Genomic DNA, 26,417 nt, shown 5'->3' with positions numbered 1-26,417 from the left:
GTGTGAAATGGCTAGCTAGTTAGCGGGGTCCGCGTTAATAGCGTTTCAATCGGTGACATCACTCGCTCTGAGGCTTTTGTGGAGCGATAGGTAACGATGCTTCGTGAGAGGCAGTTGTTGATGTGTTCAGAGAGTCCCTGGTTCGAGCCCAGGTTGGGGCGAGGAGAGGGACGATGTGTTCAGAGAGTCCCTGGTTCGAGCCCAGGTTGGGGCGAGGAGAGGGACGATGTGTTCAGAGAGTCCCTGGTTCGAGCCCAGGTTGGGGCGAGGAGAGGGACGATGTGTTCATAGAGTCCCTGGTTTGAGCCCAGGTTGGGGTGAGGAGAGGGACGATGTGTTCAGAGAGTCCCTGCTTCGAGCCCAGGTTGGGGCGAGGAGAGGGACGATGTGTTCAGAGAGTCCCTGGTTCGAGCCCAGGTTGGGGCGAGGAGAGGGACGATGTGTTCAGAGAGTCCCTGCTTCGAGCCCAGGTTGGGGCGAGGAGAGGGACGATGTGTTCAGAGAGTCCCTGGTTCGAGCCCAGGTTGGGGCGAGGAGAGGGACGATGTGTTCAGAGAGTCCCTGGTTCGAGCCCAGGTTGGGGCGAGGAGAGGGACGGAAGCAACACTTTACATATATATAGTTCATTAAACATCCTGTGTTGTGTGCTTGTTCTTTCACCAGGTACAGCAGGAATGTCTACCAATGTCTGGTCACTCAAAACATTTATAAACTATTGAAATAGTATAGACAGCGCTCACTTTAGATTAGGGACTGAAAAAAGACTACTAATGATTAGTAAGTTGTTTATAAATGTGGGAGTAATGATAAATACATGGTGAACAACACAGGCACTTATGTACACTTGAAATCAGAAAAGTGTGATGAATAACAGTTTGGTAAAATAACACACAGTAAACCTTTTTCTGTTGTTTCCTCCAGTGGATAACTGTTGAAGGGGCAATCTGGGATTTATACATCCTTCATTGACTCTTGAAGAATATAACGTTTAAACGCTCATGAAGAACGAATGAGGTCATCTGCAGTTGTCTGTGTGTATGTCAACAAGAAGTTAAACACTAGTAAGGTCCTCACCTCCCCAAACTGCCCCTCCCCCAGCTTCTCCCTGAAGAGCAGCCGGTGGCGGGGGAACTCTGCCACGGAGATGTCCTTGCGGGTGAGCGAGTCGACGGTGAGTGCGGGCACGGCATACATGTTACTGCCGGTCACACCCTGCAGGCTCACGATGTCTGTCTCGGCGTAGTGCGGCACGCTGCTCTGGAAGCACTGATGAGGGGTGCACTGGGTGACATCGGGCTCCGCATAGCCCCCACCACACGCTGATATTAGGGAGGAGGAGGAGGAAGAGCATGATGAGGAGGAGGAAGAACAGGAAGAACAGGAAGAATAGGAGGAAGAACAAGATGAGGAAGAGGAAGAACAGGAAGAGGAGGAAGAACAGGATGAGGAGGAGGAAGAACAAGATGAGGAGGAGGAAGGGGAGGAAGAACAGGATGAGGAGGAGGAAGAACAAGATGAGGAGGAGGAAGGGGAGGAAGAACAGGATGAATAGGAGGAAGAACAAGATGAGGAGGAGGAAGGGGAGGAAGAACAGGATGAATAGGAGGAAGAACAAGATGAGGAGGAGGAAGGGGAGGAAGAACAGGATGAATAGGAGGAAGAACAAGATGAGGAGGAGGAAGGGGAGGAAGAACAGGATGAATAGGAGGAAGAACAAGATGAGGAGGAGGAAGGGGAGGAAGAACAGGATGAATAGGAGGAAGAACAAGATGAGGAGGAGGAAGAACAGGAAGAGGAGGAAGAACAGGATGAATAGGAGGAAGAACAAGATGAGGAGGAGGAAGGGGAGGAAGAACAGGATGAATAGGAGGAAGAACAAGATGAGGAGGAGGAAGGGGAGGAAGAACAGGATGAATAGCAGGAAGAACAAGATGAGGAGGAGGAAGGGGAGGAAGAACAGGATTAATAGGAGGAAGAACAAGATGAGGAGGAGGAAGGGGAGGAAGAGGAGGAAGAACAGGATGAATAGGAGGAAGAACAAGATGAGGAGGAGGAAGGGGAGGAAGAGGAGGAAGAACAGGATGAATAGGAGGAAGAACAAGATGAGGAGGAGGAGGAAGAACAGGATGAATAGCAGGAAGAACAAGATGAGGAGGAGGAAGTGGAGGAAGAACAGGATTAATAGGAGGAAGAACAAGATGAGGAGGAGGAAGTGGAGGAAGAACAGGATGAATAGGAGGAAGAACAAGATGAGGAGGAGGAAGAGCAGGAAGTGGAGGAAGAACAGGATGAATAGCAGGAAGAACAAGATGAGGAGGAGGAAGGGGAGGAAGAACAGGATGAATAGGAGGAAGAACAAGATGAGGAGGAGGAAGAACAGGAGGAGGAGGGAAGAGAATGTTAGGAAGGAGGAGGAAGAGCAAGATGAGGAAGAACAGGATGAGGAGGAGGAAGAGCAGGAGGAGGAAGCGGAGGAAGAGGAGGAGGAGGAGGAGGAAGAGCAGGAGAGAGAATGTTAGGAGGGAGGAGGAAGAGCAAGATGAGGAAGAACAGGATGAGGAGGAGGAAGAGCAGGAGGAGGAGGGAGGAGAATGTTAAGAAGGAGGAGGAAGAGCAGGAGGAGGAAAAGGAAGAGAAAGAGGAGAGAGGGGGAGGCGGAGAGAGAAAGAGAGAGTGATAGTTTGTGCTAAGCTCCTGACTGTTATGATAACCAGGGCCCGAGAGTAGGAGTTCTGATCTAGGATCAGATCCCCTTTGTTCAAGTAATCTTGTTCATTAAGTTCTAAAAGGCTAAACTGATCCTAGAGCAGCAGTCCTACTCTACATTTTGAACACAGTGCCAGACTCATAAAGCTAAGGATGAAATGAAAACAGTCCCAGACAGTAACAGACCCTGGCAGTCCCAGACAGTAACAGACCCTGGCAGTCACAGACAGTAACAGACCCTGGCAGTCACAGACAGTAACAGACCCTGGCAGTCACAGACAGTAACAGACCCTGGCAGTCCCAGACAGTAACAAACCCTGGCAGTCCCAGACAGTAACAGACCCTGGCAGTCCCAGACAGGAACAGACCCTGGCAGTCCCATACAGGAACAGACCCTGGCAGTCCCAGACAGTAACAGACCCTGGCAGTCCCAGACAGTAACAGACCCTGGCAGTCCCAGACAGTAACAGACCCTGGCAGTGGCAGTCCCAGACAGTAACAGACCCTGGCAGTCCCAGACAGTAACAGACCCTGGCAGTCCCAGACAGGAACAGACCCTGGCAGTCCCAGACAGGAACAGACCCTGGCAGTCCCAGACAGGAACACAGAAGGGGAAGGAACTATAGCCTCAAAACAGACAAGGAGGACATTCCCCATCTCCACCACTATAGTCTTCTATATCATTCTGATATTATAGTCTGATAGTAAAACGGAAATAGAAACTATTCAAAGAGACACTGGCATTTCAACATTTCCAATCATCATTGGGTGGCCATTCCGGGTCTTCATATTGGCACACCTTTCATCTCTTACCACGAGAGGGGCCTTCGGTTGTGACGAGAGGTCAGGAAGAGGTCATAAAGGCATAGGGCTAGAGGCTAGAGGGATATGGAGGAGGACTGGAAGGTAAAGAAGAGAGAGAGTCTGAACAACAGATCAGCATGCATAACATACAACATTCCAGAGAATATTGAGAGTCAGAGAAGCAGGCGGCATGATCAACAAGTTGATTTGTAAGAGGCGAGTAACAGTCACAGCAACATGTGAACTATAAGGACTAAGAAGTAACATGATGCCTTTGATTGAAAGAAAGATGAAGGTGGGAGGAGAAAGGAGAGGAAGAGAGAAAAGCGAGAGGTGTTCACCTGAGGTCTCTGCACTCCGAGACAGTTCAGGCAGCTTGTTCCTGAGGCCGGCTGGGTCTTGGTACTGAGGGTCCAGGAGGAAGATGCGCTCATACGGGTGGTCCATCTGAGAGACCCGGGGGGGCACGGGAGGGGTCTGCAGAATGATAGTGTCACTACTGGAGGACAGGCGCACGGTGACCTCCTCCTCGAGGATACGGCGTGGAGCCTGGGGCGGGAAGCAGGCAGGGATCACAGTCTTTAGCGAAGGGAACGTTACCACTACCTCCCTCTCCAAGGCACATAAATTGAGGAGCGAACTGAAGTGAAGAGGAAACTCAGCATCTCTTGGAGGGCAGTGGAAGTTGTTTTATAAAAACACTTAAACACACCTAAGGTGTAACGGCCCGGGCTGGGTTTCTATTAAGATAACATATGGAATTGTTTTAAGATGGTCATACCATGGATCATTTAGCTATTTGATTTTGAATTTAATAAAACATTGAATTCGGCCTTAGATACGCATAGATACGCATTGAATAGCATTCATACATGGAAAAACAGATAGTCCAAAAATGTATCAAAAGGAAGTTTGTTTTAAAGTGTCTGACCTATATCTGAGAGATATAAGAAAGATCAGGAAATTATATACTTTTTTTACCCATATTTAACCAATTGTTTAAACACTAAACTACTTCCATGATTGTTTAAAACTGGTACCGGGGACCTTCGGTCGAGTCTTGTGAGGCTTGTGGGCGTCCTAGAGCAAAACAACTGGCATGTACGTGACAGTCTCACCTTTCGATGGTGGTAACCCAAACTGTTGGGACGCTACAGACAGAAGTTGGTACCGACTTCAGACGAGTCCCAAGGTCATATTAGTTTGTAAGCCAAACCGTTCGGACTCTACAGACGTTTTCATGAGAAGACTGATTTTTGGGGTTTCTCCTGGTCTGACAAACACCGCTGTAGCTCTTCCACCTTCCACCGCAGATGTGGAAGGTGAATATCGAAGGATGAGGTGGATTAAGACACAGCCCGTGCAAAAAACAGACAGCTTCATTATGCTATTTAGATTTCCGAGGAGAAATACAAATAATTTACACTTTCCAGGCCTCTAGAGTTGCTGAATTTTCCTCTTCACTTCAGAGAACACAATCTTTCACATCCCCTTCTGCCTTCTCAGTTCAACCTGCTAGTCAAAAAGGGTTATGACAGATGTGGGTATCCAGAATATAGTCTGTTCTACCTTCTCCAGCACCTTGCACACGTACTGGCACCACAAGATCAGGAAGATGATCACTACGAGCAACAGGATGATCGTCACCAGACAGCCAATCAGAATAGGGGTGTTCCCATCATCCGGTTGGTCCTTGGCTGATGGGTTTGTCACTGAGGGGGAGGAGTTAAGGAGTTGACTAACTTCATTTGTTTGGCAAAAAAAAATACATATAGTTCTATAGCCAGTAGTACAAATATTTAATAAACGATCAAGGATATAACATAAGTTATTTCCATAGTGAAAACTATAGAGTTCTACCTGGAACCAAAAATGGTTCTACCTGGAAGCAAAAAGTGTTCTACCTGGAACTAAAAAGTTTTCTCCAATGGAGAAAAACCCTTTTTTCGAAGAGACTACCCCGAAATGCTCAGTTTTGCATTTTCTCCATTAATGGTTATGGTAAGGATTGTGAGAGGGGAAGCAGAGAGTTGAAAGGTTACCAGTCTTGTGGGTGGTGGGCATGGAGCTCTCCTCCATGGGCCAGGGGGATGTCACCACAGGGGTTATCTGAGTAGGAATCACGGTGTCTGCTGTGGGACAAAAGGAACAAATTAAGAGTTTATTTCCAAAAACGCTATTTCCACAAATGTTTCAAATTTGTGTTTTTTTATCAGAAATTATTGCTTATGGGTACCTTCATGTGTGTGTGTAAAATATTACTGTTCTCAGATTTTTTATTCCTAGTATGTGTATGAACAAAAACAATTTTTTTTGCAAAACACTAAATATCATTTTTTTTGCTAGAATGTTCGTATCCTGTATTTTTAACTGTGATATGTGGTGGACCCACCTAGCTATCTTAAAACGCACTAACTGTAAATTGCTCTGGATTAGAGCATCTACTAAATGCCAAACAATTCAAATGTAAATGTTTTACATACAGACCTCATATTACTGTATTGAATTATTTATTTAAAACATTTAAATATTGATGTCACAAATATATCATTTGTACATTTCTTTATAAAAATATAGTTATTAGTTCCATTTGACTGTGATAAACCTAGCAGTTTTACTCATTTCTCTGAGAGTGAGGCAGATATATTGCATTTGCAAAAAAAAAAGTTTTATTTGTCTCTCTGAAATGAATCCATCAAGTGATAGATTTGAATCAAATACTGTCACGTGTCCTCCCTCTCCGGCCTCTAGGTCACCAGGCTGCTCGTTATGGCACACACCTGTCACCATCGTTACGCACCTGCGCGTCATCAGACTCACCTGGACTCCATCACTTCCCTGATTACCTTCCCTATATATGTCACTTCCTTTGGTTCCTTCCCCAGGCCTTATTGTTTCTGTGTCATGTCTGTGCGTTGTTCGTGGTTTCTTGATTTGTATTACGTTCCGTTTATTTATTAAAACACTCACTCCCTGAACTTGGTTCCCGACTCTCAGCGCACTCCTTACAAGTACAGTACATGTCTGTCATTGAACAACCTCATGATGACTGGAACGAACTGCAAAAATCTCTGAAGCTGGAGACTCATATCTCCCTCACTAGCTTTAAGAACCAGCTGTCAGAGCAGCTCACAGATCACTGCACCTGTACATAGCTCATCTGTAAATATCCCATCCAATCTACCTCATCCCCTACTGTATTTATTTATTTATCTTGCTCCTTTGCACCCCAGTATCTCTACTTGCACATTCATCTTCTGCACATCTACCATTCCAGTGTTTAATTGCTATATTGTAATTACTTCACCACCATGGCCTATTTATTGCCTTAACTTACCTCATTTGCACTCACTGTATATAGACTTTTTGTTTTCTTTTGTTCTACTGTATTATTGACTGTATGTTTTGTTTATTCCATGTGTAACTCTGTGTTGTTGTATGTGTCCAATTGCTATGCTTTATCTTGGCCAGGTCGCAGTTGTAAATGAGAACTTGTTCTCAACTAGCCCACCTGGTTGAATAAAGGTGAAAAAAAATAATAATAATAAATGTCATGATTAGATAGTGAAAAAATACACCAATCTCTCTCAAGTTCTCTAAACAATAAATGCTAATTTACCAACATTTCAGAAAATAGATATATAGCGTTTTGGAACCAAACTCTTCAAATTATCACCTGTGTTCACATACGACACTGAACATTAGAATATATAATTTCACAGGGGTTTAGATGGTTCAATGATTCTCTGCACATTGTTTCTGAAACCCAGGAAATGGCGTGGGTATTTCTACATATTGCACAGGTCTTTAACTGTTTTCCAGTGAACCGTGCCTGGTGGGGCTCAACAGGTGTCAAAGGACAGATAGCACTGGAAGTAGATCATTGTAGCCTTACATCCCACAGGGGATGAAGAGGAGTAAGTCAGGAAGGAAGGAAGGAAGTGAACCATGCCTTAGCGGTAGATATTTCTCTGCTTCCCCTCCTACCTGACTGGAAGGAGATTTCGCTGAACATCATCCACACATCGGCGAAGTGGAAGCGGCAGCGCAGGGCCTTGGCATTACGCCGTCCCAGAGGCACGGTCACATAGCGGGCGCTGGGGTTACGGTCATCTAGCACCGTACGGAACTCCACCGGCTCCGCCTCCCAGGTAGCGATGAGACGGGGCTTGAACGAGCAGGACACGGAGGAGAAGATCTTCACCCCGCGGTAGAACATATTGTTACTGTGCACCTGTTCAGGGAAGACCACAGTTACATACGAACTACACTGGGAAGTCAGTATGTTTTTTTGAATTTTTTTTTATATTTCTATACAGAGTAACTTTTGACCAACATGAGAAGAACGTGAGCCTCTTCATCCTATTGTTGTAGGGTGTGAGCTGCTCGTCAAAATGTTGAAAATGAAACCAGAATATAATTTACACTGAGCAGCTCAAACCTCAAGCTTTCATTGAAATAAATGCAATCGTCACACTTGGCAAAAGTTCTGCATCTAATGTAACAGGCCAGTAGGTTACACAGACAGAAACACCACCTCATATGAACAGGCCAGTAGGTTACACAGACAGAAACACCACCTCATATGAACAGGCCAGTAGGTTACACAGACAGAAACACCACCTCATATGAACAGGCCAGTAGGTTACACAGACAGAAACACCACCTCATATGAACAGGCCAGTAGGTTACACAGACAGAAACACCACCTCATATGAACAGGCCAGTAGGTTACACAGACAGAAACACCACCTCATATGAACAGGCCAGTAGGTTACACAGACAGAAACACCACCTCATATGAACAGGCCAGTAGGTTACACAGACAGAAACACCACCTCATATGAACAGGCCAGTAGGTTACACAGACAGAAACACCACCTCATATGAACAGGCCAGTAGGTTACACAGACAGAAACACCACCTCATATGAACAGGCCAGTAGGTTACACAGACAGAAACACCACCTCATATGAACAGGCCAGTAGGTTACACAGACAGAAACACCACCTCATATGAACAGGCCAGTATGTTACACAGACAGGAACACTACTTGTCCCAATCCTCTCTGTCCTTAACCTCGTCTGTCTCATGCCTTCTCCGTCTTTAACCTCATCTGTCCCATTCCTTCACTTTTCTTAACCTTGTCTGTCCCAATCCTTCTCTGTCCTTAACCCTCATCTGTCCCATTCCATCTCTGTCCTTAACCTGGTCTGTCCCATTCCTTCTCTGTCCTTAACCTCGTCTGTCCCATTCCTTCTCTGTCCTTAACCTCGTCTGTCCCATTCCTTCTCTTTAGGATGCACTTTGGTACCTTCATGGAGGTGAAGTTCCTTTGCTTGTCAAAGACAAACTCCATCTCCACATAGCCAGAGCCCAGACTCCCGTTCCTCCAGCCCACATAGTCGTATCCAGGCCATACATGGTACTGCCGCGTCACCAGGAAGTCATCCTGACCAATCACACCATCCGTCAGCTGACCCAACCCCCCAGACAGTTTCCTTGGGAGAAGGAAGGCACAATAATTGATTGGATTTATAGTGTTTTTCCAGTGCTCAAAGCGCTTTATATATTAAGGAGGGGAAACTAAATCAAAACAGGGTAAAGGATAGAGTTGTAGTGCATTTCAGATCAAATTCTATTGGTATTTGTCGGCTTGTTGTTTCATCTGGAGATGCAAGTCTCTGAATCTGACATTGCCTGGTTCATTATGTGTGTGTGTGACGGTGCGTATGCAGGCACCAGGCCTACCTTCGTTCGTGGGCGCCGTCGTATGTGGAGTCGTTGAGGCTGGCAATGGGATACCCAGGAGGCATCATCAGCTGACCTTCAGGAGAGCTGTATGACGTCAGGCCGTCTACAGTACAGAGAAGAGGGGGATAGTGGTAGAGAGGAGAAGGAGGAGTGGAGACAGACTCCGTTCTGAGTCATCATTTTCACTGATCAGACAGTCTCACACACACGCACACACACACACACACACGCACACGCACACACACGCACACGCACGCACACGCACACACACACACACACACACACACACACACACACACACCACACACACACACACACAGCGATCCCTAATCCCCCTGTGGTGTGTTCACAGACCCAATACCACCTAACTTTATCGTGTCCCAACACAAACAAGCATTTCGCTACCCTCGCAATAACATCTGCTAACCATGTGTATGTGACCAATACAATTTGATTTGATATACCTTCCTTTTACTTGAACAGAGAGACAACCACAGAATGCATTATGCTATACAACATTTCTCACTATTTCTCACAGCATTTCACAACATTTTGTGTGTGTGTGTGTGTGTGTGTGTGTCAGAGGAGGCTGGTGGGAGGAGCTATAGGATGACAGGCTCAATCTAATGGCCGGAATGGAATCAATGGAACGTTATCAAACAAATCAAACATATGGAAACCACATGTTTGACTCAGTTCCATTTATTCCATTCCAGCCAATACAATGAGCCCGTCCTCCTATAGCTCCTCCCACCAGCCTCCTCTGACACACACACAAAATGTTGTGAAATGCTGTGAGAAATAGTGAGAAATGTTGTGTAGCATAATGCATTCTGTGGTTGTGTGTACGTGTGTGTGTATGCCTGCTCTCACCGTGCCAGGGGCAGCCGTACAGCTCCAGTCTCATACACACAGTGGTGGGCATCTTGGTGACGGGGATGAGACGGACGTAGCGGCTGATGATGGGCGGGTGAAGGTCTTTGATCACAGAGACATAGGCGTTGTCATTCGCCTCCATCGTCTGACAAGACATTAGAACCAGTTCAATCCCAGAACGATCCTATGTGACTCCGTTGGTAAAGCTTGGTGCTGTCAAGGTTATGGGTTTGAAAATATACGCATGTACTGCTGGATGGAAACCGTCTGCTAAATAGCATACATTATATAACAAACGACACCCTAGATAATCCCTTCTTACACTTTGTCTCGTGGTTCAACACAACAATGTAAAACATCCTGGTTTTACAATCATTCCAAAACCTTCAGGACATTTCTTTGGCCTAGACTGGACAAAATCCTTTTCTCTGCTGTTTCTCCACCTCTACAACTGTATTTGACCACTAAACTAAACATACTCTATATATTTGTCAGCCAAATTCATAATGTTTGTGCTCTAATCATTTCAGCATAAAAAGATTTCCTTTAGAATGACTCATAATAGTTGGAAACAACATAACACTACATTTTTCTGCTCCCTTCCCCCCATTCTTCACACCACTTCCCTTTCCTGCACTCCTCACTTCCCTCACTCCCTCACCTTATTGCCAAGGCGATTCTTCCAGGACCTCCAGAGCTGGCCGTCGTGGCTGTAGTTCAGGCGGTACATGCGGGCAAACTCTTTACCCGAGTTCCGGGCATAGCGACCCTGGGTTCCTACCACTGTCAGGAAGGTGAGCTGGCCCAGGTCGACCTGCAGGTACTGGGTGTCAGAGGGCTGTAGGAGCCCCGCTGGGCACCACGCCCCGTCACCCTCCTCCCGGTTCAACCTGCACCCAGATAGGTTTAGGTTTATTTGAACATCTTGGTACATATGCATAAACATACATAAAATATGATGTCATACAATTTTGGATGTTTTTACACACTATATAGATGACTCAATGATGACTAAATGATGACTAAATGATGACTAAAGGATTATGAAAATATGACTAAATGATGAGTAAATGATGACTAAATGTTGAATAAATGATGACTAAATGATGAATAAATGATGACTAAATGATGACTAAATGATGAATAAATGATGACTAAATGATGACTAAAAGATGACTAAATGTATGGAAAGATGACTAAATGATGACTAAATGTATGGAAAGTTCATCAGCAATAAGTTACAACAGATTGGCATACCACTAAACCGATAAATAGCAGAGAGTGGAGAACGGAGAGGAAGATAAAGAAAGATAATTATATTAAGAATACACTTCATACACTGGCACTGTGTTGTAATCAATGAACACTTACCTGGCATATTGTGGCCCGGTGGTCTCGTACCATTGGCTGGAGGCGGTGATGGCATGGTCTTTGATCCTGCCATCCTCCATGCCAAGAGGGTAGCGGCAGTGTGCTGCCGTAGAGGAGTCAGAGCCAGCAGAAAGTGAATCGGAGGTCATTACTAGTCATACCGTCTCCGGCATTGAGGACAAATGGACTTTACTATGGCTTATATGTGGTGGTCTCACCTAGCTATCTTAAGATGAATGCACTAACTACACGTTGCTCTGGAGAAGAGTGTCTGCTAAATGATAAAAATGTACATCTGGGATCAGCTTCTCCTCCCCCAATCATAACGTCAACCATTAGTGAGGAGAACGCTACTGACCCAAGATCAACGTCAAGAAGCAACTTCAGCCTACACTGCCTTACTTAGTTAGTACTTTTTAAAATGGACCTGTGAAATGTAGCATCTATATGCAGTCTGCAGGGACTGAATGGTCAGTGTGTGTATACTTGTGTGTACGTGGACGGATAAGTGCCAGAGAGTTTGAGGTATTGACGTAGGTAGGGTTAGTTAGGTTAACAACAATAAGAACTCTGAAATCCCATGGAAGGAAATTACAGTTGGGTTTTAAAGAGGGGAGACTTAAATATGGGGTGTGTCCCAATTAATATCTCCTTTTCCTGAAGTGTCCACTTGTTCAATACTGCCCACAAACTTAAAATCATTTGATAATTGGTGGCATGTGCTAGTGGGAATTTTCATCATATTTTTTTTTACACCAGTCACTTCCTTTCAAATCAGTGAAGGGAAGTGAACAAGTGCACATTTCAGGAAGAAGGAGAGAGAATTGGGACCAGTCCAGGGTCTAATAGGTGTGTGGTATGACTGGCAACAATGGGATGGGGGAGCGTGTGGAGTAACAGCAGCTGACTCACCTGGGTCGATCTGGGCATTGGCATTGGCTTGAAAGACCAGCAGCAGATAGAACAGCATGGTGGGCCTTAAATGTCTGAGGACAGATGTAGACAGAGGCTACATCTCTGAGAGAGGGAGGGAGAGAGAGAGAGAGAGAGAGAGAGAGAGAGAGAGAGAGAGAGAGCGAGAGAGAGAGAGACAGAGAAAGAGAGAAAGAGAGAAAGAGAGAGAGAGAGAGAGAGAGAGCGAGAGAGAGAGAGACAGAGAGAGAGAGACAGAGAGAGAGAGAGAGAGAGAGAGAGAGAGAGAGAGAGAGAGAGAGAGAGAGAGAGAGAGAGAGAGAGAGAGAGAGAGAGAGAGTTTTAGTCAAATGACCCATCACAATTTCTGGAAGGTTGTTGGTTCATAGCTACTGTCATGACGTTGGCCTGTGGGTAAGGTTTATGACCCCCCCCATAAATACCTTTCCCCCTTCCCCTCTCTTACTGACCCTACTGATGGACTGCTGTCCTGTTAAATATAGAGAGTCTGGGAACATCAAACAAATGGAGAAAGGTACCACATATTTTGTTAATAAAACCAGTTGGAAATATGCTTGGGAACGTAATGAGTATGTATGTCAGTTCGGTTGTCATCTGAGACATTATGACTGATGACAGGACGACATAAACTGTATCTGAGAAAGTATACACCCTCTAGTTATCAGAGTCACATGGAATTGTTATGCAATTGAAATGTTTGATATTGAAAATGTTTGTTAGGAGATTAAATGTAATTTTAGCTTCCGAATGAGAGATTTGGGTTTTCATAAGGAAAGTGCCCTGCTCGATCAGTAACCCAACCCTGTGAAGAGACGGGTTATAAACGATGAAACACCTCCCTCCCCCTCCCCACTATATAATCCTTTGACGAAAAGATAACCAGGTAGTTCCAGTACTGGAGGTCTGCAGCCTATACGTTAGAAGGACACACATGTCAAGTACAGAACTAAGCCAACCTCGGCGTGAGCTCTGGTATGAACTGGTATGAACTTTGAGCTTATTCACTACAGAAGTGCTACTTCCTAGCCGTTGAGTTAGCAGCGGCCGCTGCTAACGTGGGTTAGGAAAGGACGGACGACGGATCCAGTCTAACAACCAGACGAAGATACCACCATGTATCCAATGGACCACCATTGACATTCTTCCGAAAACAGGAAGATCTGTTGGCCAACCCGGCCAGCATCTACGACCAATCTACCGAAGCGCAGCTCAGAGTAAATATTTATTGCATTTTCCTTTTCCAAATGGGCGGTAATTTAGAATGCATAAGATAATGTATTTACGATAGCATAGCTGCTGTTTCTTTGTTCCTAAATCTTCCCGCTCTTTCATTCAAGCCCAACCCCCTTTCCTTTGTGTAACCAGCTTTCATACAGGTTCCGTTCACCAGGGGTGAATTCTGTATGACATCATTGTATTCTGTGTATTTGTAATTCTGTGTGATTAGTTAGGTATTTAGTAAATAAATAATTAAACCCAATTTTGTATTGCTGATTCAACTTGTTAGCCAGGGTTCGTGAAGATAGCCAAGAACTTACAACTTTCATTATGAGACTGAAAATAAAACAAGGGTTAATATTGACTGCTATCGATGTAAAATATTACAAAGTATTTTAAGAGTTTATTCGGAAGATAACGGCTCTATAAACGTTCTTCCGTGGTGCCCCGACTTTCTAGTTAATTACATTTACATGATTAGCTTAATCAGGTAATATTAATTACAGAGAAATCATTTTATAAGTTAGCATGTCATATCACTTAATCCGGCATAGCCAAAGACACGACACTACCATATTACTACATATTACCACTGTGCCCTTGAACAAAGCACTTAACCCCTACATGACCCTGGGCTCCTCTTTGCATGTGTTTGCAGAGCCAAATATGAATTTCCGTCACAAGACAAGTAAAGTCTGATTCTATTGTAGTCAATTCTATTTCATATACCGTACCAGAAATACAGGTAAATATTATGCACTGATGATTGTAGTAAACACAGACCTGGTTATAACAGTTACACGGCTATAAATGCCACCGTTTCATTCTGTGGTGGGCCGTGATTAATATTTTGTTTCTTTGAAGTACAGTTTGATTCGCCTCCGGCCTTGGGAATGAGACAGTGAACGTACTGTCAACTGAGGATGTTCATCCATGAAGCTACTGTTAGGCAGAGTGCACCAATGACAACTAACCACAGACAACTCCTTGGGTGTATTCGTTAGTGTACAACGTAGCTAAACGTTTTGCCACTGAACACGTTTTACCAACGAAAACAAGAGATTCTATTGGACAAATTCAGGTAGGTCCCTCACTGTTTCGTCCTGTTTTCTTCCATTTTGGATCCTAAATGATTCAATAACCTCACTGTCCAACTGTATCCACCTCCTCTACTGAGCCTAGTCACTGTACTGTATCCACCTCCTCTACTGAGCCTAGTCACACCACTGTCTCCACCTTCTCTACTGAGCCTAGTCACACCACTGTATCCACCTCCTCCACTGAGCCTAGTCACTGTACTGTATCCACCTCCTCTACTGAGCCTAGTCACTGTACTGTATCCACCTCCTCTACTGAGCCTAGTCACTGTACTGTATCCACCTTCTCTACTGAGCCTAGTCACACCACTGTATCCACCTCCTCTACTGAGCCTAGTCACTGTACTGTATCCACCTCCTCTACTGAGCCTAGTCACACCACTGTCTCCACCTCCTCTACTGAGACTAGTCACTGTACTGTATCCACCTCCTCTACTGAGCCTAGTCACACCACTGTCTCCACCTCCTCTACTGAGCCTAGTCACTGTACTGTATCCACCTCCTCTACTGAGCCTAGTCACTGTACTGTATCCACCTCCTCTACTGAGCCTAGTCACTGTACTGTATCCACCTTCTCTACTGAGCCTAGTCACACCACTGTATCCACCTCCTCCACTGAGCCTAGTCACTGTACTGTATCCACCTCCTCTACTGAGCCTAGTCACTGTACTGTATCCACCTCCTCTACTGAGCCTAGTCACTGTACTGTATCCACCTCCTCTACTGAGCCTAGTCACTGTACTGTATCCACCTCCTCTACTGAGCCTAGTCACACCACTGTCTCCACCTTCTCTACTGAGCCTAGTCACTGTACTGTATCCACCTCCTCTACTGAGCCTAGTCACTGTACTGTATCCACCTCCTCTACTGAGCCTAGTCACTGTACTGTATCCACCTCCTCTACTGAGCCTAGTCACACCACTGTATCCACCTCCTCTACTGAGCCTAGTCACTGTACTGTATCCACCTCCTCTACTGAGCCTAGTCACTTCGCATTGACAAAGACAACGTACATCGTCAAGTTCTGAGAAGGTTTTGATGTGTCACTCAAACCCTACTGCACATCCTCATGTTTCTTCAGAAATGCCACATTGAAACTTTCTCTCCCTCATATTCACCATCTCAGCACCATACCAGTGTCTACGTACTGTATGTGAAAACAGCGCATTTCTGTGCTCTGCATTTCTATGATCTGCAGATAAAAAGATACACACAAAAAAGGTGCAATTTAATGGTGTCACTGAAAGTAAAAACATGAAGAAAATAAAACAGTGGGGAGGACCATGACATCTGCAGTCACACAGGAAGCAGGAAAATGCCATCCCCCTGGCTGATGTAATCAGATTGCACTTTTTATAGGACCTTTCTTCTTCTTATCTTTATAACTTCAGAAAATAGAAACATAGACATTGGTGTGGTGCTGAAGATTATGAATATGAGGTTGAAAAGTGGTATAAACTCCCCCGTTAAGTTTCTCTGCCCTGGCTCCTATCTATCGTCTACTAACCCTGTCGTCTCTAAATCTTTCCCAATGTGTTGACCCCTTCCCCCACACGTTTCTCTCTCTCTCTCTCTCTCTCTCTCTCTCTCTCTCTCTCTCTCTCTCTCTCTCTCTCTCTCTCTCTCTCTCTCTCTCTCTGGTTGTTTTCAAAGCTCTTGTTGCTTACTGTTCCCAGGAGTCTGGCCCTCTGGATATAGGCCCAAGCAGAGCCTGGAGCCTTGCCAGAGTACTGTGCCTGGGAAACACCACAGTTTGCTGGGCTGAGCCACTGGCACAGGCCTTCTTTTATTGCCCACTTAGATTGAAAGAAAAAGATGGTTTTAGGGTAAAATCCCTCATGGAGTGAATAGTGTGATACATGCTCACAGTCAACAATAATCAAAAACTTGCAAAACACTCAGCAATGGCAATCCCACATGTTGACTTGTTGACTAGATGCATGTATTACTATCCCCATGGGAACTGGAAATCCTCACAAGTCCCCACAATGATAGTAAAACAAGGAAAATTCTCTAGAACGGGGAAATTTCCCAAATCCCCACCAGGACAAAGGCTATTCTAAACTTAGGGTTAGGGTTACAATTAGGGTTACAATTTGGGTTAGGGGTTAAGGTTAGGGTTTGGGTTAGGTTTAGGATTAGGGTTTAGGGAAAATAGGATTTGAAATGGAGATCAATTTTAGGTCCCCACAAGGATAGTAAAACGTACGGTGTGTGTGTGTGATCCATCCATGTTGTTACTTGGGGTTGACAAGTTTACAAACCCTGGACATAAACCCCAGGCCCACGCAGAGTTCTTACGCAATCCTCCAAAATGAATTCAGACCCTTCCCACCCCCTTCATGTCTTTGCAGCACATAGCGACTTCTGCTTTTTTCAATTTGTTCAGGATCCTTGCATCCTGCCATGTCACCATGCTTTGAAAGTGTAAAGATGGTCTCTCTCTCTCTCTCTCTCTCTCTCTCTCTCTCTCTCTCTCTCTCTCTCTCTCTCTCTCTCTCTCTCAACATTACTCTGGGAAAACCTCAGCTGCACTGAGGGCAGTCTAACTCATATTGTTGAGAAAGACTAGCAGAGAGAGAGAAAGAGAGAGAGAGAGAGAGAAAGAGAGAAAAAGAGAGAGAGAAAGAGAGAGAGAGAAAGCGAGAGAGGGGGTAGAACAGATGAACAGATGAACGGTGAGGGATGGAAAGTCAAGAAATGTATGGAAAGAAAGAGAGAGAGATAGAGAGAAAAGGAGGAGGGGGATTGGGTGAGGCAGATAGTCACAGCTGGTTTATCTAATCCTTGAATCAAGCCGAGGCCTGCTCAACAAAGAGATTCCTCTGTTCTTGCTCATCTTTCTAAGGGTCTCACGTGGCCAGGCCCGGAGCCGAGCTGAGCAGCAGGCTTACAGACCCTGGACCTTGCTGCTGAGCACCAGGGTTACAGACCCTGGGCCTTGTGAGAGAGAGAGAGTGAGAGAGAGTGAGAGTGTGAGCGGGTTTCACAAGCAGACAGCAACCCCTCCCTTTCCAAGCCTCCCATCTCATCTCCCCTAACCCTACATCAGCACAGCAAACAGTCATAAACCCCCTAAATTCCAAACATATGACGCAATCCAGAGATCACATTCTCCCATACAGGACCGAGCATGTCCTCTTTTTTTCAGAGGTGAATGAAACTGGAGTTGACTGAGAATAAAGCACAGAGAACAGAACAGGGTCTAGTCCAGAGTCACGTGTCTAAAGAGTTGTCTCAGTGAGGCTTCTGCATTATGATGCATTTTCATGACACGTCAACATTCTACGGCAGCCATGTTAGAACCCCATTGACATTACATGGGAAATATTTAAGCAATGCTATGTTACACCGCCTGTCTAATATTATTACACTATTCCAAACGTTGGCCCAACATTAATTAGTGCTTATATTTGTTCTGATACACACTTGTAGATGTTTCTTGTACGAGTGTGTAATGGGAATGTGTTTCTTGCATATCCAAACTCCCCCTGAGATACCCGCAGGGACTGGGGTCACAGCCAGGGTCACCATTTCCAAACTCCCCCTAAGATACCCGCAGGGACTGGGGTCACGGCCCCTGGAGCAATTGGGGTTAAGTGCCTTGCTCAAGGGCACAGCAACAGATTTTTCACCTTGATGGCTCTGGGATTCAAATTATGCTACACTCCCATGATAAACAGTGAACAACGCTATGTGCTCTGTGGAGGGCAGGCTAGAAACCAACACCCCCATGATAAACAGTGAACAACGCTATGTGCTCTGTGGAGGGCAGGCTAGAAACCAACACCCCCATGATAAACAGTGAACAACGCTATGTGCTCTGTGGAGGGCAGGCTAGAAACCAACACCCCCATGATAAACAGTGAACAACGCTATGTGCTCTGTGGAGGGCAGGCTAGAAACCAACACCCCCATGATAAACAGTGAACAACGCTATGTGCTCTGTGGAGGGCAGGCTAGAAACCAACACTCCCATGATAAACAGTGAACAACGCTATGTGCTCTGTGGAGGGCAGGCTAGAAACCAAAACACAACCTGCACATGCATACACATGTTGACGCACACGCACATATAGACACGGACAAACTCCATGCGCGCGCGCGCACACACACACACAAACACCGCCATGTTTACATTAATGCTCAGGAATTTTTCAGGAGTGAAAATTGATTCCCATTCAAAATCTTATTTTTCTGAACCCCTAACCCTTAAACTAACCCTTACCTTTACCCTTAACCATCAACCTTTACCCTAATCGTAACCCTTAACCCTTACCTTTACCCTAATCGTAACCCCTAACCCTTACCTTTACCATAATCTTAACCCCTAACCCTTAACCTTTACCCTAACCTTAACTCCAAACCCTAACTTCTAATCATACCCCAAAGCCTAAACCTTAATTTGCATTTTTATCTTTTCAGATTTTGTTTTATTTTCCTATCTTGTCAGGACATTCTGGTCACTTGTTAGGACATTCTGCTCCTGACAATAGGAAAACAAACACACACACACACACACACACACACACACACACACACACACACACACACACACACACACACACACACACACACACACACACACACACACACACACACACACACACACACACACACACACACACACAGAGACACCCACTAGGTCTAAACAAAATGCATGATGTGACTTTACTTTGCTTTTATGTATTTAGTAGATAATAAACTGAAATGAAACACCATCACATTGAAACAGTTACAATGAAACACCATCACATTGAAACAGTTACAATGAAACACCATCACATTGAAACAGTTACAATGAAACACATTGAAACAGTTACAATGAAACACCATCAGGTGCTTCTACACCTGCATTGCTTGCTGTTTGGGGTTTTAGGCTGGGTTTCTGTACAGCACTTTGAGATATCAGCTGATGTAAGAAGGGCTATTGTCACGTCCTGACCAGCAGATGGAGCTGGTGTAGTAGTTTGGGGGTCAGGACGTGGCAGTCTTGTGTGTGTCTTGTGGCTCCTGATCAGGAACAGCTGGGAATCGTTGTTCCTGATTGGGAGTCATATATGTAGGAGTTGTTTGTCACTGGGGTTTGTGGGTGGTTGTTTTGCACTGCGTTTTTTAGCCTGCAAACTGTTGCTGCTGTCACGTTTATTGTTTCCTGTGGATGCTTTACTCCTTTTGTTGGGTAATTAAAAAATGAGTATTCACATACCTGCTGCGCCTTGGTTCATTTCAGAAGACAGTCGTTACAGCTATATAAATACATTTGATTTGATTTGATCACATTGAAACAGATTTACAATGAAACACCATCACACTGAAACATTTACAATGAAACACCATCATATTGAAACAGTTACAATGAAACACCATCACATTGAAACAGTTACCATGAAATACCATCACATTAAAACAGATTTACAATGAAACACCATGACACTGAAAAAGTTACAATGAAACACCATCACATTGAAACAGATTTACCATGAAATACCATCACATTGAAACAGTTACAATGAAACACCATCACATTGAAACAGTTACAATGAAACACCATCACATTGAAACAGTTACAATGAAACACCATCACATTGAAACAGATTTACAATGAAACACTATCACATTGAAACAGTTACAATGAAACACCATCACATTGAAACAGTTACAATGAAACACCATCACATTGAAACAGTTACCATGAAATACCATCACATTGAAACAGATTTACAATGAAACACCATCACATTGAAACAGTTACAATGAAACACCATCACATTGAAACAGATTTACAATGAAATACCATCACATTGAAACTGTGCGGTACATCTGGTGTGGAATGCAGTGCTGCAGGTTAAATAAAGGATGTCGCAACACCAATCAAGTAAAATTGTGTTTGTCAAATGCGTCCTGTTGGTTCCTTTTCCCACAATGCAGAGTTAAGATAAATATAAATAGTAAAATAAAAATATAAATAGTGACACAAGGAATAAGTACACAGCAAATAATGAATAACAATAACAATAACAAGGCTATATACAGTCCCAGTACTGAGTCGATGTACAGGGGTATGAGGTAATAACAAGGCTATATACAGTCCCAGTACTGAGTCGATGTACAGGGGTACGAGGTAATAACAAGGCTATATACAGTACCAGTACTGAGTCGATGTGCAGGGGTACGAGGTAATAACAAGGCTATATAGAGTCCCAGTACTGAGTCGATGTGCAGGGGTACGAGGTAATAACAAGGCTATATAGAGTCCCAGTACTGAGTCGATGTGCAGGGGTACGAGGTAATAACAAGGCTATATAGAGTCCCAGTACTGAGTCGATGTACAGGGGTATGAGGTAATAACAAGGCTATATACAGTCCCAGTACTGAGTCGATGTGCAGGGGTACGAGGTAATAACAAGGCTATATACAGTACCAGTACTGAGTCGATGTGCAGGGGTACGAGGTAATAACAAGGCTATATACAGTCCCAGTACTGAGTCGATGTACAGGGGTACGAGGTAATAACAAGGCTATATACAGTCCCAGTACTGAGTCGATGTGCAGGGGTACGAGGTAATAACAAGGCTATATACAGTCCCAGTACTGAGTCGATGTACAGGGGTACGAGGTAATAACAAGGCTATATACAGTCCCAGTACTGAGTCGATGTGCAGGGGTACGAGGTAATAACAAGGCTATATACAGTCCCAGTACTGAGTCGATGTACAGGGGTACGAGGTAATAACAAGGCTATATAGAGTCCCAGTACTGAGTCGATGTGCAGGGGTACGAGGTAATAACAAGGCTATATACAGTACCAGTACTGAGGCGTTGTACAGGGGTACGAGGTAATAACAAGGCTATATAGAGTCCCAGTACTGAGTCGATGTGCAGGGGTACGAGGTAATAACAAGGCTATATACAGTCCCAGTACTGAGTCGATGTGCAGGGGTACGAGGTAATAACAAGGCTATATACAGTACCAGTACTGAGTCGATGTACAGGGGTATGAGGTAATAACAAGGCTATATACAGTCCCAGTACTGAGTCGATGTACAGGGGTATGAGGTAATAACAAGGCTATATACAGTCCCAGTACTGAGTCGATGTGCAGGGGTACGAGGTAATAACAAGGCTATATACAGTCCCAGTACTGAGTCGATGTGCAGGGGTACGAGGTAATAACAAGGCTATATACAGTACCAGTACTGAGTCGATGTACAGGGGTACGAGGTAATAACAAGGCTATATACAGTACCAGTACTGAGTCGATGTACAGGGGTATGAGGTAATAACAAGGCTATATACAGTCCCAGTACTGAGTCGATGTGCAGGGGTACGAGGTAATAACAAGGCTATATACAGTACCAGTACTGAGTCGATGTACAGGGGTACGAGGTAATAACAAGGCTATATAGAGTCCCAGTACTGAGTCGATGTACAGGGGTACGAGGTAATAACAAGGCTAAATACAGTCCCAGTACTGAGTCGATGTGCAGGGGTACGAGGTAATAACAAGGCTATAAGGCCCAGTACTGAGTCGATGTACAGGGGTACGAGGTAAAAACAAGGCTAAATACAGTCCCAGTACTGAGTCGATGTGCAGGGGTATGAGGTAATAACAAGGCTAAATACAGTCCCAGTACTGAGTCGATGTACAGGGGTACAAGGTAATAGCAAGGCTAAATACAGTCCCAGTACTGAGTCGATGTACAGGGGTACGAGGTAATAACAAGGCTATAAGTCCCAGTACTGAGTCGATGTACAGGGGTACGAGGTAATAACAAGGCTATAAGTCCCAGTACTGAGTCGATGTACAGGGTTACGAGGTAATAACAAGGCTAAATACAGTACCAGTACTGTGTAGATGTACAGGGGTACGAGGTAATAACAAGGCTAAATACAGTACCTATACTGAGTCGATGTGCAGGGGTACGAGGTAATAACAAGGCTATATACAGTACCAGTACTGAGTCGATGTGCAGGGGTATGAGGTAATAACAAGGCTATATACAGTCCCAGTACTGAGTCGATGTGCAGGGGTATGAGGTAATAACAAGGCTAAATACAGTACCTATACTGAGTCGATGTGCAGGGGTACGAGGTAATAACAAGGCTATATACAGTACCAGTACTGAGGCGTTGTACAGGGGTACGAGGTAATAACAAGGCTAAATACAGTACCTATACTGAGTTGATGTGCAGGGTTATGAGGTAATTGAGATAGATATGTACATATTCTGTAAGTAGGGATAAAGTGACTAGGCAACAGAATAGGGGAATACCTAGTCAGTTGTACAACTGAATGCCTTCAACTGAAATGTGTGTTTCACATTTAACCAACCCCTCTGAATCAGAGAAGTTCGGGGGGCTGCCTTAATCGACATCCATGTCTTCGGCGCCCAGGGAACAGTGGGTTAACTGCCTTGCTCAGGGGGCAGAATGACGCATTTTTACCTTGCCAGCTCGGGGATTCGAGCCGGCAACCTTTTGGTTACTGGCCCAATGCTCTAACCACTAGGCTACCTGCCACCCCTTTTCCAACAATAGACAATAGCAGCATGTGGTGAGTGTGAAAGTGTGTGTGGGTAGAGTCCAATGTGTGTGCAGAACAGTTTATGGCTTGGGTTGTAGATGTCTTTGATAATTTTGTAGGTCTGGTATAGAGGTCCTGGATGGCAGGGTGCTCGGCCCCAATGATGTACTGGACCGTACTCACAATCCTCTGTAGTTGCCTTGTGGTCGGTGTATTGCAGTTGCCATACCAAGCTGTGATGCAGCCAGTCAAAATGCTCTCAATGTTGCAGCTGTAGAACTGAGGGCCCATGACAAATCTTTTCAGCCTGATGAGGGGGAAGAGGCGCTGTCATTCCCTCTTCACAATTGTGAGGGTGTGTGTGGACCATGTTAATTCCTTAGTGATGTGGACGCCAAGGAACTTGAAGCTCTCGACCCGCTCCACTACAGCCCCATCGATGTGGATGGGGGAGTGTTTGCCCCTCCGTTTCCTGTAGTCCACAATCAGCTCCATTGTCTTGCTGACGTTGAGGGAGAGGTTGCTGTCCGTCTCTGACCTCCTCCCTATAGGCTGTCTCATCGTCGTCGGTCATCAGTCCTACCACAGTCGTGTCGTCAGCAAACTTGATGATGGTGTTGGAGTCGTGCTTGGCCAAGCAGTCGTAGGTGAACAGGGAGCACAGGAGGAGATTAAGCTGTTGATGGTCAGCATGGCAGATGTGTTGTTGCCTACCCTCACCACTTAGGGGCGGCCTGTCAGGAAGTCCAGGATCCAGTTGCAGAGGGAAATGTTCAGTCTGAGCTTAGTGATGATCTTGGAGGGGGCTGTGGTGTTTAATGCTGAGCTGTAGTCAATGAACAGCATTATTACATAGGTATTCCTATTGTCCAGGTGGGTGAGGGCAGTGTGGAGTGCAATAGAGATTGCGTCATCTGTGGATCTTTTGTGGCAGTATGCGAAATGGATTGGGTCCAGGGTGACTGGATGATGGTGTTGATGTGAGCCATGAGCAGCCTTTCCAAGCATTTCATGGCTATAGATGTGAGTGCTACAGGGCGATAGTCATTTAGGCAGGTTACCTTGGGGGTTTTTGGGCACAGGGACTATGGTGGTCTGCTTGAAACAAATTGGTATTAAAGATCGGGTCAGGGATAGGTTGAAAATGTCAGTGAAGACACTTGCCAACTGGTCAGTGCATGCTCTGAGTACATGTCCTGGTATTCCGTTTGGCCTTGCGGCCTTGCGAATGCTAACCTGTTTAATGGTCTTACTCACATAGAGAGCAAGATCACTCAGCCGCCTGGAACAGCTTGTGCTCTCATGCATGGTTCAGTGTTACTTGCCTCGAAATGAGCATAGAAGACATTTAGTTAGTCTAGTAGGCTAGTGTAGCAGGGCAGCTCGCGGCTGGGTTTACCTTTGTAATCAGTGATAGTTTGCAAGCCCAGCCACGTCTGTCGAGCGTCAGAGCCGGTGGAGTAGGATTCGATCTTAGTCCTGTATTAACGATTTGCCTGTTTTATTATTTGACCATGCTGGTCATCTATGAACATTTTAACATCTTGCCTGCAGCTATGGAACCCTGACCTGTTCACCGGACGTGCTACCTGTCCCAGACCTGTTGTCCCAGACCTGCTGGAACCCTGACCTATTCACCGGACGTGCTACCTATCCCAGACCTGCTGTTTTCAACTCTCTAGAGACAGCAGGAGCGGTAGAGATACTCTCAAAGATCGGCTATGAAAAAGCCAACTGACACTTACTCTTGTGTTACTGACTTGTTGCACCCTCGACAACTACTATGATTATTATTATTTGACAATGCTGGTCATTTATGAACATTTGAACATCTAGGCCATGTGCTGTTATAATCTCCACCCGGCACAGCCAGAAGAGAACTGGCCACCCCTCATAGCCTGGTTCCTCTCTGGGTTTCTTTCTAGGTTCCGGCCTTTCTAGGGAGTTTTTCCTAGCCACTGTGCTTCTACACCTGCATTGCTTGCTGTTTGGGGGTTTTAGGCTGGGTTTCTGTACAGCACTTTGTGACATCAGCTGATGTAAGAATGGCTTTATAAATACATTTGATTGATTGATTGTCTGGGTAGAAACATCTAGCCAGCTCAAGCCAGCCATTGGCTAGGCCTTCAGAAGGCCTCTGACATTCAACTACATTAGAGCAGAATTTTGAAGTGACAGTGGAAAGAACTAATCACATTTTGACTTGCAGAAGTGAGGGGTCTAGCAGAGCGCAAGAGCAAATAATCAGTGGCGCAGGCAGTAGTTTTCCCACAATAGTGCTAATAATATAGGCTAACTTGTGTTGTAGTAGTATGACAATGGTGACAGCGGCTGCAGCAGCTGTTATCAACTTCAAGGTGGTTGTTGTTGCTAATTTGTTAGCATCACCCTTTTCAAACTTCTTTCAAACTGTTTACAAATGATCATCATCTGTTTACAAATGATCATCATCTAGTGAATGGCACTGTTTTTTGTTTCAGCTCGCTTGCTGTCAGGGTTGGGGAGTAACGGATTACAAAAAAACGGTAACTGTAATCCGTTACGTTACCAGCAAAAATATTGTAATCAGATTACAGATACTTTTGAAAAACTAGATGATTACTTTGAGGATTACTTTTAAATTAATAATTAAATTTTCAACCACTCCACAAATTTCTTGTTAACAAACTATAGTTTTGGCAAGTCGGTTAGGACATCTACTTTGTGCATGACACAAGTCAGTTTTCCAACAATTGTTTACAGACAGATTATTTCACTTATAATTGACTGTATCACAATTCTAGTGGGTCAGAAGTTAACACACACTAAGTTCACTGTGCCTTTAAACAGCTTGGAAAATTCCAGAAAATGATGTCATGGCATTAGAAGCTGCTGATAGGCTAATTGACATCATTTGAGTCAATTGGAGGTGTACCTGTGGATGTATTTCAAGGCCTACCTTCAAACTCAGTGCCTCTTTGCTTGACATCACGGGAAAGTCAAAAGAAATCCGCCAAGACCTTTGAAAAAAAATGGTGGACCTCCACAAGTCTGGTTCATCGTTGGGAGCAATTTCCAAAGGCCTGAAGGTACCACGTTCATCTGTACAAACAATAGTACGCAAGTATAAACACCATGGGACCACGCAGCCA

The 26,417-nt window shown here is 44.8% G+C and overlaps 1 protein-coding gene across 3 annotated transcripts in view; it reads right to left on the bottom strand.

Moving 5' to 3' along the window:
• The window catches only part of ddr2l (discoidin domain receptor family, member 2, like), a 57,371-nt gene that overhangs the window by 12,539 nt on the left and 18,415 nt on the right, over positions 1-26,417 (bottom strand). For 2 of the 3 annotated variants that reach the window (XM_014172634.3, XM_045706760.2), the window contains exons 2-12: positions 12,424-12,528; positions 11,512-11,614; positions 10,802-11,030; positions 10,138-10,285; positions 9,262-9,367; positions 8,825-9,011; positions 7,498-7,744; positions 5,553-5,642; positions 5,080-5,222; positions 3,852-4,059; positions 1,075-1,319 (exon numbers count right to left, since the gene is read on the bottom strand). In XM_014172634.3, coding sequence (XP_014028109.1) covers positions 1,075-1,319; positions 3,852-4,059; positions 5,080-5,222; positions 5,553-5,642; positions 7,498-7,744; positions 8,825-9,011; positions 9,262-9,367; positions 10,138-10,285; positions 10,802-11,030; positions 11,512-11,614; positions 12,424-12,481 — 1,764 coding nt within the window. In that variant the 5' untranslated portion in view covers positions 12,482-12,528. The remainder of the gene's footprint in view (positions 1-1,074; positions 1,320-3,851; positions 4,060-5,079; positions 5,223-5,552; positions 5,643-7,497; positions 7,745-8,824; positions 9,012-9,261; positions 9,368-10,137; positions 10,286-10,801; positions 11,031-11,511; positions 11,615-12,423; positions 12,529-26,417) is intronic. The other variant, XM_045706759.2, reaches the window with a different exon arrangement.

Source organism: Salmo salar, chromosome 24 (genome assembly GCF_965601325.2).
Source record: "Salmo salar chromosome 24, fSalSal1, whole genome shotgun sequence".
NCBI lineage: Eukaryota > Metazoa > Chordata > Actinopteri > Salmoniformes > Salmonidae > Salmo > Salmo salar.
The sequence above is the reverse complement of the archived record's forward strand: the minus strand, read 5'-3'. Positions and strand labels throughout refer to the sequence as shown.